At 33.2% G+C, this 10,978-nt stretch overlaps 2 protein-coding genes across 4 annotated transcripts in view; one reads left to right on the plus strand and one right to left on the minus strand.

Annotated features, from left to right (window-relative positions):
* LOC115624724 (alpha-soluble NSF attachment protein) overlaps positions 1-10,018 on the minus strand; it is a 74,202-nt gene extending 64,184 nt beyond the window's left edge. The window contains exons 1-2 of one of the 2 annotated variants that reach the window (XM_030519546.1): positions 10,003-10,018; positions 5,000-5,110 (exon numbers count right to left, since the gene is read on the minus strand). In XM_030519546.1, the coding sequence (XP_030375406.1) occupies positions 5,000-5,088 (89 nt within the window). In that variant the 5' untranslated portion in view covers positions 5,089-5,110; positions 10,003-10,018. Of the gene's footprint in view, positions 1-4,999; positions 5,203-10,002 lie in introns of those variants that run through there. The other variant, XM_030519547.1, reaches the window with a different exon arrangement.
* LOC115624725 (DCN1-like protein) lies at positions 7,664-9,375 on the plus strand. Of its 2 annotated transcripts, XM_030519548.1 has the most exons (3): positions 7,664-7,678; positions 7,742-7,834; positions 8,390-9,375. In XM_030519548.1, exons 2-3 carry the CDS (start codon positions 7,832-7,834, stop codon positions 9,248-9,250), a joined length of 864 nt encoding a protein of 287 aa, XP_030375408.1. In that variant the 5' UTR covers positions 7,664-7,678; positions 7,742-7,831; the 3' UTR covers positions 9,251-9,375. The 2 variants fall into 2 exon arrangements, with proteins under 2 accessions (XP_030375408.1, XP_030375409.1); XM_030519549.1 differs by lacking the exon at positions 7,664-7,678 and having other exon boundaries at positions 7,728-7,834.
* Positions 10,019-10,978: the final 960 nt, after the last annotated feature.

Consider the following 10,978-nt stretch of genomic DNA (forward strand, 5'->3'; position numbering starts at 1 on the left):
TTAGGATATGATCTACGTATTCAATTTGTGCGTTATTGAGTGATTACTTAGGCAAATTTTCCGTACTCAGTAACTTTTTATATATTATAATGCATTTCGATTTACCAGGATTTAGTGACAAGCCATTGCACTTAGCACATTTACTAACATTTTACAGTACATCATTACATAAATTCACACACTCATTTATACTACGTAACGGACAACTAGAAATGTTGATATAGCACTATCGGTTGTCAAAGCTTGGCTTCGTCCATGTAAATAGGTTGATATTAATTTTACAGCACTGCTTGTAAAATTAAAGAATTTGTGTAACTTGGTACTTAAGATACTAAACATGTAACATTACTATCGTCAAGTTGCTCTCTAATATTTTCTGTAACGTCTAGTATGGCAGTAGCACAACTTCTAAATTTGCGAAAACCAGATTGCTTATTGCACAGTAATGAATGTTGTATTTATTGATTTGAATAGCCATAATATTTTCGAAAACCTTGGATAGAAATGGCAGAATTGGTATTGGTGTGTATTCATCCTTACCCTTGTGAACGGGAATTACTTTGGAAAATTTCCAAGTATCGGGAAAACACGAAGTCGTAAGCGCAGTGTTACATATGTGCGTTATGTGATTAATTATTTTGGGCAGAATTAATTTAAGAAATTTTGGATGCATATTATCCATACTCCATACAATGGCGTTCGACTTAATTTTAAGAACAGAGCTCAGGACATCACAGGGAGTTACACACATAAAACTAAAGCTATTATCAGTATTTACTACGGCGTCAATGTAAGGGTTAATCAAGATAGTATCGATGGATTCATACAAAATTATCGAAAACATCGATGGACTCTACTATCGATATTTATCATGCTCTAGCACCAAGTTCAACGAAAGCAAATGCAACCAGTGCTGCCATTTTAGCTTTTTTCCCGGTAAATCTGTTTTTTTTTTAATGTCAGTGCGGGAAAAATTCGAAAATAGGGGGTTGCGGGAATTTCAGCATGAAAAAAATTTGTTTAGCCTTTTTCTAGCTTTACTTTATTTTTCACCATATATATTTTTTCCTTACCTTTGTCAACACTTAAAATCATGAATATAAGCAGTGATAAACGACTTTCGATAATAAAATCTATCAAAAATCACCTCCAGGCTCTAGCATAAGACGGTTTATTCTTCTTCGCTGCATTAAGATATGGCTAAAGTGTATAAACAAAGTGTTAGCGAAGTGGAGCGGGTCTTCAGCCAGGTGATCTTACTTAAATCCAAATTAAGAAATGGGATAAATTTAAATACGCTTAACTCAATTTTAAGCTTAAGTTAGGTTTTTGAGAGCAAAAAAAAAAAAAAATATTATATTATAATTATATTAATTAATTTTCAATTTAAGATACGGACTTAATCGTAACACCAAATTATGCTGACGAAGGGGCTGTGAGTTTAGATGAACAACTGTAGAATTTTTAGCTTGATTTTAATGTGAATTTTCTACTATTTTTTTTTATAAGAATCTCATATTATAATTATAAATTATGAATTAAGAATATAGAATTAATATGAAAACATTAAAACAGATATGTATTTCCTTAAATTTAACCAAGAAAATAGTGTTTTTAAAGCAGGCTTATTTTATTTAGCTTATTTTGCCTTGGATTTAGCTTTTTTTAGCTTTATTTTATTTTTTTTTTTTGGCAATCTAGCTGTTTGATCAAAAATTATGACAGCACTGGATGCAACAGCAACAGCTGCGGGTAGTGCTTAAGCAGAGAAAACCAATATATGGCTAGAACTTCCCTATCATGACTTGGCATATGGACTTATAATCATTAACTAGAAGTATTTGCCAAATTTGAGTCCAAAATTCTTAGAATTACGTGAGCTATGGAAAATTACTAATTGCGGGGGAGGGGGAGGGAAATTCCAAAATTCCATTTTCTGCGTATTCATATAAGGCATCTTGGTATCCCTAGGTCTTACAGTCTCGGAGATATAGGTTAGAAGTGGGCGGAAAATCAAAAAAAATTAAACAAACTCGTATAGCGTACACACATAAGGCATTTTTGTGCAAAATTTGGTGTCTCTATCTTTTATAGTCATCTCAGTGACTAGATGTTCATACGGACGGACAGACAGACACACATAAATTAAATTAAAATTTTTATCGATTTTACCTCTCCCAAAATTCCAAAATTCAAGCTGTTTTGGGTGGTCTCTTTTTGCGTGGAATATTATCTGTTGTGTCATACTTTTGCAAATGCTTAAGATCATTAAAAACCATCATTTTTAAGCAACTTTGCTCTGTTGATACTGCCTGATAGGACATACCAGTGTCCGAAAGCTCAACAATTGCCTTACGCATGGCCGGGGTACATCTGTTACCTTTACCCATGATTGAATATATTTTATATTGATCAAATTTAATTAAAATGCGTTCTCAGAACCATAATCTACAAAAACCTACTTGATTTGTATAAAAATGTACCGAAAATGCAAAAATGTTAACCTTTTTTAAAATTTTAACCAACTTAAAAATCGAAATTAATAATTAAACGTTGCTGTTCATATTAAAACTGCGACCTATTTATAAAAAGGAATAGCTAAATAAGAGATAAGTGGTGATTAGGTACCGTTAGACCAACTGTAGTTATTATGAGAGTAGAAAAATCCCTTCAATTCTAGTCGTTGTTAATTAGTTGTCAACAGCTGTATATTCACTCATCAGGTCATTCTTCCTTATCAAGAATATATGTACAGTAAAAACTCCCTTAATGGACACCTCTTTTATCCGGACACCTCTTTTATCCGGACACTCTCTTCGGGGTACACTTTTTCTAAAAACACCGATGGTGTATAAAGTATTTAAGTATCCCCTTGGGCGGACAAAAATTGCCCGACCGTGATTGTCCGGCCAAGAGAGTTTTCGCTGTATATAATTTGTGGTGTCTGTCACGCCTCCTTCTCTGTGCTACATACATATATTCGCACTAAACAAATTAGTATACTCTTTTACCCTTTGGATGTAGGGTATACAATTTTTTTTTTGTGTGATAGGGTACTGGGTATTTAAGAGTTGGGTCCGCCCGACTTCAGCATTCTATTCTTGGTTTATACAACAGTGTACAAAATTATTTTGACAACACATTACAAAATGTAAAACCGCTTATTTCTGCAAATTTCGAATAGTAACGGTATCCATTCAATATTTAAGAGAAGGAATATATTAAAAGCTTTAAGAGAAAAAAAGATCGCACTGATAACGTAACACATGTATTTTCTATGATTATCTGCGTAGTACTTGTAGATTGTAATTTTTTGGCTGGACAAAAGTATTTTGACATTGCTTTTCATATACATTTTCAAGGATTCGCTTTCTCATTTTTATTAATAATAATCACTGTTTGATCGTAATTTTTGTTAAATTATAGGCAAAACACGTTAAATAAGTGAATTAATTAGAAGTGAAATGGTCACTAAGTATAAAGCAAATATTTCTGTAGAATACCTAAGCAAATAATAGAACATGCCTAGACAAACAATTTATTACAAATTAACAAAAAGAAGAAGTATTATTCCTTCAAAAATAAGCTCAGATCGGGAAGATCACGCAAAACAAAGCCTATAGAAGGCCGCATAATATTGAGGAAACTTAAAGAAAATGTGATGAATACACCCTTTTGGTGTATCGTGTCAATATCAATAATATCAATAAGTAGAAAAACAGCCCAAAGACGGCTAAAGGAGGCACATTTTTAACATATGTAGCTCGTCCAAATCCTTTAATTCCAATAAAAAAATAATCTAAACTGTTTATTATTCGCCAAATTCGAAAAAACAAGTGGCAATCGTTTTGGGAACAAGTATTATGGACAAATTAAAGCTCTTTTGAATATCATGGATCGAAGGAAAAGATTTATTGGAAGTTGCCAAAGAATATTTGCCAAGAAATTAGGGCCATGTGCGAATGGGGATTACATGGTCGAGGATTGGTAATGTTCTTGGGGTTCATGTGCTTCAATGGCTTGGGTGCTCCATGCCACAAGGCCCATATTAAAACTGAATTTTTGGGGAGTGTCGAAGTCAATACATCAAATTGGTCACCTAAAAGCACCGATCTCAACATAATAGATAATGTGTGGGCTTATATAAAAAGAAAACGAAGTTCAAACTTATCAAGGACGTGCGAGACGACTGCTAAAGTTCAAGGACTTCGGCACAATATTTTATTAGAAACATTAAAAAATATCGTAAAATCAATTCCTGTATGCTTACAAAAGGTCATTGATATGAAAGAAGAGTTTAATTTTTAATAATATTTTTGTTATTTTTTACCAATATGTACTAACTTTTTCCCTCTTTTAGTTAACCAACATTGAATTGTCAAAATACTTTTGTCCACCAACAGTTATAAAATATTGACTTTAGTTTCGAAACTGTAATATGAACAATTATCATTTATTGAATTTAAGAAACTTAATATATTCTTTATAAATTAAAAAGTCTTTAAAATTTGTGAACTCAATAAATTATAAAAAATCTCCATAACAATCTTATTTTTCTAATGTCAAAATACCTTTGTCCACCGTTGTATTTATATAATTATTTTACAAATAGGGTATTACAATGTGGGGTATCCGACATTTGTTTATTTTCGTTGTTTCATATATGTATGTATGTATGCAAGTATGTACATATATATATGTACTATTTACATACCAACAGTACGGAAAGATGTGTTAGTACGGGGCAGGTACGTACATATGTACATATATATGTACATACATACATACATACATACATATGTATTACGCGAACATTTATAGCGTAAATTACAAACACCCAACAACAACAAATTATACATATAACGAACATACATATTTACATAAATGTATGTACATAACTAAAGTACAAATATTTCACCGATATGTTTTTACATGGACAAATGTTGCATTGGGTAAAGTAAATATATACATACATTGGTACGCAATTACAATTACTTACCCAAAAAGGGAACCAAGAAAACCTTTCTGAGTCAGTTTCTTTTCGGCCTCAGCCATCAGCTGTAACGCTTTCTGCTCATTATCTCCCATCGTCTTAAATTTGATTTATCGCCTGAATTTAAGCCGAAAATAAAATAAGCTGTTTTTCATATAGCACACTTTCAACGAGACTCAGTTTATTCTACGCACAACTTTTTGCACAGTGAAACCCAACAAATAATAATCAATAAATAGCCCACAGTGTAGTGATGTAAAAACCATCGATACATTGATGATTACTTCAACGATGTATCGTTGTTTATATCGATGTTCATATTTTTGCGAAGAATCGTTTTTTATACAGTACAAGACTATATTAGGTTTGCGGCAGGTGAAAAATGTGACAGTATATACACACAGTCTGTCAACTAATTGTTTGCAAAATGAAATTTGTCACAAAATTTCAACTTTAACATATAATTTATAAATAATGGCATTATTTGGGAATATTTTATTTAACAATTATTATTAAGATATGTATAAGCTATGGGTATGTCAAAAAAAAGAGACGAATTTCCATTAAAAACGTAAAAGAAATGAAGAAAACAAAACAACGACATTTACGACACTGTCAATTAATTCTTTGCAAAATGTAAACACTGGTTGAAAGAAGACCATAGAAAAAGTAACGGGACAGCAAAATTAAAAACGACCTGTCGCATTGTTTTTTCTAGTCTTCGTTGCACCCATTCCTTGTAAAATTTGCGTCAGTTCGGTCACATATCAGTTACTTTGAGGATTTTTGCACTGCCTGGCAAACGCACTGATGATAATTTGATTCAATTAGTGTTTTTTCATTATAACACCCAAAGAATTGGCGGAAACATTTCAAATTAAGCTTAGAACAGTTTATATTAAACAGCTCTCAAGGCAGACCCCCAAAGCTTTCTCGTCGGGATTACAAAATATTAGGCAATTATAGCTGTTTGTTACAAAGATATCGCCACTTTATGATAAATGTTTGCATTTTGCAAACAATTAATATACAGCTAATATTTGCTGCTTTTTTTGTTTTTTATGAATTTTTATGTTTCTGTTTGTATTTTTATTAATTTTGTTAAATATTTGATTTAAGAATACCTTTATGAAACATATTGTGGAAGGCTGAACATGAAAACAAGTGCCTTTCCTAATAAATAATTATGTTAAAGTTGAATTTTTGTGACATATTTCATTTTGCAAACAATTAGTTGACAGACTATATATTCCTGATCAGCATGACAAGGCGAGTCGATCTAGGCCTGTCTGTCTGTCCGTCCGTATGAATACCTGGACCTCTGAGACTATAAGCAGTGTTGCCAATTTGGCTTTTTTCCCGTCAAATCTGGTTGTTTTTGAAATGAGATTGCGGGAAAATATTCGAAATTGCGGGAAGCGGGAATTCTGGCTTTTTAAAAATACATTTAGCTTTTTTTCCGCTTTTTGTAATTTTGCCAACATTTATGTAAAAACGAAGCAGATTTATCATTATTTTTTATCAATATTTGCGTATGTGTGGTTAATGATGGTAGTTTATTGAGTTATTTTTATGCAAAAAGTGACTTACAATTACTAATTATGTATATAATGTATATAATGTATAAATGCGTAAATATCATTTAAAATGTTCACCAAGATGATAGAAAAATGTATTGGAATGTATTTTTTAAGCATTTCTTGTAAAAATAAATTTAGCTTTTTATTACGCTATTTTGCAAAAATTTTTTGCTTTTTTTCACTCGCCTTCATGACAAAAACAGCTTTTTTTTCTTTAAAAAGTTGGCAGCACTGACTATAAGAGACAGAGACACCAAATTTTGCACAAAGATGCCTTATGTGTGATTTTGATTGATTTTGCCCCTTACTTCCCATTATGGGGGATATTTGGAAACGCCGTTCGTATATTCACGTAAATCTCCGAGAATATAAGACCTAGGAGCACAAAATTTTAGTCCAAAATGCCTTTAGTGAATACGCAGAAAATGTGTATTTTGGAATTTTGTTCCCTTTTCCCTCTCCCACACAGTGATCTTCCATAACTCCCGTAATTCTTGGAATTTCGAACCCAAATTTTACAATGCGGTATCGATAATTGTAATTTATAATTTTTGCAAAGTACTGCGCCCTCCTTTATATACATATGTATATGTAAGTATAACTGTTCATCAATGAAAAAACTTCAACAAATCCAACTCAAAACCATTTTAAGGCGAAATAATGCGTCATAATAATGAACGTGTGGTCGAGTTTATATGGCAAAATTTTTTGTATGGAGGCAACGGCCCCCCTGTCCCCCTCCCGCCTACGCCATTGTTACTAATATATGGTTCGCAAGCAGTGCTGCCAACTTTTTACAAAGAAAAATGTTTCTTGTGTGAAGATTAAAATAAAACTAAACATTTTGACAACGAAGCGTAAAAAGCTGCAATTCGTTTTGCAAAAAATGCTTAGAGAAATGTTTTTTATAATGTTTTGTAATTAACTGAGTGATCATTTAATATAATATTCGCATAATATTCGTCTTAAAATTAGGTAGTGCAAAAGTTGTTAAAGTGGTCAATCTGCGCAATTGCTGAGCAACAAATAAGTACAGCGCAAACATCCAGATTTGTCGGGAAAAAACCCAAAGTGGGAACATTGCCCAAAAGGTCAATTAGTGGTGGTAGGTTGAAATATAAAATGTGGCCAATGATAACTTTCAAGTGAAACTCATATAACTTAGCAGTGCTGCCAAACTGCGTGTGTTTGTCGTCGAACTGAGGAAAAATACTCAACCAAACTGGGTTTTATTTAAAGTGCTTAACGCCAAGAAACAATGGTAGGTCGGTCTCATTTTAAAATCTAAAGTACCGAATTTCATAGAATGTATATACATTATATGCGTTATATGTGCTTTAGTTTTTACTCCCTTTAATGTAGTGTACCATCTACATTTGTATGTATGTATGTACATATGTGTATATTTTTGTACGGATGTAATTGCGTTTGTATGTTCGAAATAGTAACAAAGAGTAATTTTTAATAATTAAGCCTTAACACAGGATTGTGTACATATTTATAAATACGCACATGTGTGTAGATGCAAAAATAAATGTGCACGGGTTTCATGTTGACAAAGGGCCTAATTACGTACGACTTGTGTGTATATGCACGCATACATATGTACATACATACATACATACATATTGCATGTGTGTATAAAAGTACATTTGTATAGTTTGTATCTAAATATATACCATGTCCTTTAAAATTTTTTGACATGAAATACGCAATATGTACATACATATGTATATTATTTGAAATATTTAGAACATGCATCTATAGTGACGGCACAATTCAATGAAAATTTATACTCATATGAGTTTTTTTACAGAACAAACTTAAATCAACGCACCGTGACAAAGTCAAAAAATTTATTTCACTCACACAAACAGGAGAGCAGACTGCAATCTTCTGTCTTCAGAAAAACGACTGGAAAATTGAGCTGGCGTGTGATAACTTTTATCAAGATCCGGACTATTACCGAGAACTTGATAAAAAAAAAATAGAACATTTGTTTACAAGATATCGGGACCCGTGCGACCCTCAAAAGATCAATTCTCAAGGAGTGATTCGATTTCTAGAGGATCTTGAGCTCAGTCCTGACTCAAAATTAGTGCTTATAATAGCCTGGAAATTTCACGCAGAGGTTCAGTGTGAGTTTTCCCGAGACGAGTTTATAACAGGCATGTGTGATGTGGGTGTGGACAGTATTGAGAAGCTGAAGTCTAAGCTCCCAATGTTAGAGCAGGAATTAAGTGACGCTGGCAAATTTAAAGAGTTCTATCATTTTACATTTAACTACGCTAAGGATCCAGGTCAAAAAGGAATCGATTTGGACATGGCTATTGCTTACTGGTGCATCGTGTTAAATGGTCGTTTTAAATTTCTGGATATTTGGTGCAAGTTTTTAGAAGAAAAACATAAGCGGGCTATATCTCGTGACACTTGGAATTTACTCTTGGATTTTGCAACGGTCATTGATGATAAGATGAGCAACTACGACTCTGAGGGTGCTTGGCCTGTGTTAATTGACGATTTTGTTGAATGGTGGCATGAAAATTATTTAGTTAAAGACGAGTCCTTGTTTAAAAGCTATAGTTCACAGACGCATCAGTCTAATTCTCAACAACAGCATAAAAACATATCCAACTCTTACCAGGCTGCCCATAGTACAAATATGAATTATGGCTAGCGGTTACTACAATACAAATTAACCAACTGCTATTATTCGGATTATTATAATGCGATTTAAAGAACTACGATTTAATTACATTTATCAATAAAAAAAACATCAATAAACAAAATTATTAAGCTGTATTGCATTATCGTTTATGTTGAAGAGACGAAAACTACTACATCTGCGCTAGGAGGCTGAAATTTGAACGCAAGTTTCCTTTTACACTGTGAAGTTCGATTCGACTGGAAAATTCGATTCCGATCTGAGTACAAAATTCAAAAAATTACAAGAATAATGGGAAAAACACGAATTCCGTGGGCGTGAAGGGTGGGGGGGGGGGGGGGTGAGGTATCGGAATGGAAAAACAAACGATGTGCCCAGGGCTTAGGGAAACCAAATAACCAGATAGATACCAAGTTTGGTAATTCCACCTCTTGTACCTTCCGAGATCCTTGCGCTGATACAGGCGGACGGACATGGCTATATCGACTCGGATTGTCACAAGATCAATAATATATATACTTTGTGGGGTCTGCCACGCCTCCTTCAGTGTGATTATTTATTTATTATTATACGACTGAGGACGTATTTAATGTATTAAATGTAAAAACTAAAGTTTCAAGTTCCGAAATTAATCTATTTCTTGAGAGCAAAATTTTGTATTTGTGTTCTGTGTTTATTTGGCTATTATTTGAATCCTTTATTTGCATGTTTACTGCGTCTGTTACCTTATTTAACTGCTTTTGCGTTTTCGTATTAATATTTACCTGCCAATTTGTAAATTTAATGAGCTTCTGTTGTATCAGTTTCGTCAAAGTCCCAGCTACTACCTTTAAAACAGTGCCTACTATATTAATGCTTCTGGCGTGCCGATGGTGAATGTATATTGTTGGTAAGAGTGTTCTCGTGTGTCGTATGCCCGAGTCTAGTATCTGTCTCATGTGTGATTGAGGAAAATGGTTCCTCAATTTCTCTGTTTCACCCATTATTTTCGCGTACATTGTTAAATTAGTCGAGTGTCGAAAAACCATATTATAGTTACCTTATATTATCTTTATGAACCACCCTCCCTTTAATTAAGGCTGTGGTCCCCAAGTCTGCTTCCACTGTTTAGAACTGATTTTATTGTTTCGGATTTTATGGAAGGTTCGTTATCGCAATATATTGTTTTAGTGTACCTGTAGAAGTTCATGAGCTCTAAGATTGCTGATTGTATGTCTATTATTGTTCTGGAGGCAATAGGTTGGACAATCGAAAACCTTGAAAGCTTGTCTATACAAGTGAGGAAATATTTCTTGTCAGTTGAAAATATGTCAACGTGCAATATATCTTTTATCTTTTTGACAAATTTTGCAATTTGCAACCACTTCGTTTGCGAGTTGGGTCATTTTGGGAAAAAAATAATCTTGGAGAATCTGTTTTCCGTTTTCCTGAGCGGCCCTATGCTCTATTGTGCTCTGTAACTCTATTTCTTTCTGTTCGCTTTTATCTAAAATATCGGTTACCATACGTTTTGCATTACTTAAGTACTTTTACTTTCTTCTATTACTATTTGGTTCCGAAAACAGTTGGCTGGTTTGTCTGTAGATTCAACAGTGCAAGTGAGTGATAACTCCCTATGTATCGTTGCAATATCGGTGCATCTTCCACTAGAGCGTGGATGTTTTGTCGTGACAGTGCATCTGCAACGTAATTTTCTTCTATTTCTTCTTCCCTGGCTTGTAAAATATTTGAGTATTATGC

The sequence above is a fragment of the Scaptodrosophila lebanonensis genome, unplaced genomic scaffold (genome assembly GCF_003285725.1).
Source record: "Scaptodrosophila lebanonensis strain 11010-0011.00,11010-0021.00 unplaced genomic scaffold, SlebRS2 tig00000061-arrow-pilon, whole genome shotgun sequence".
Lineage (NCBI taxonomy): Eukaryota > Metazoa > Arthropoda > Insecta > Diptera > Drosophilidae > Scaptodrosophila > Scaptodrosophila lebanonensis.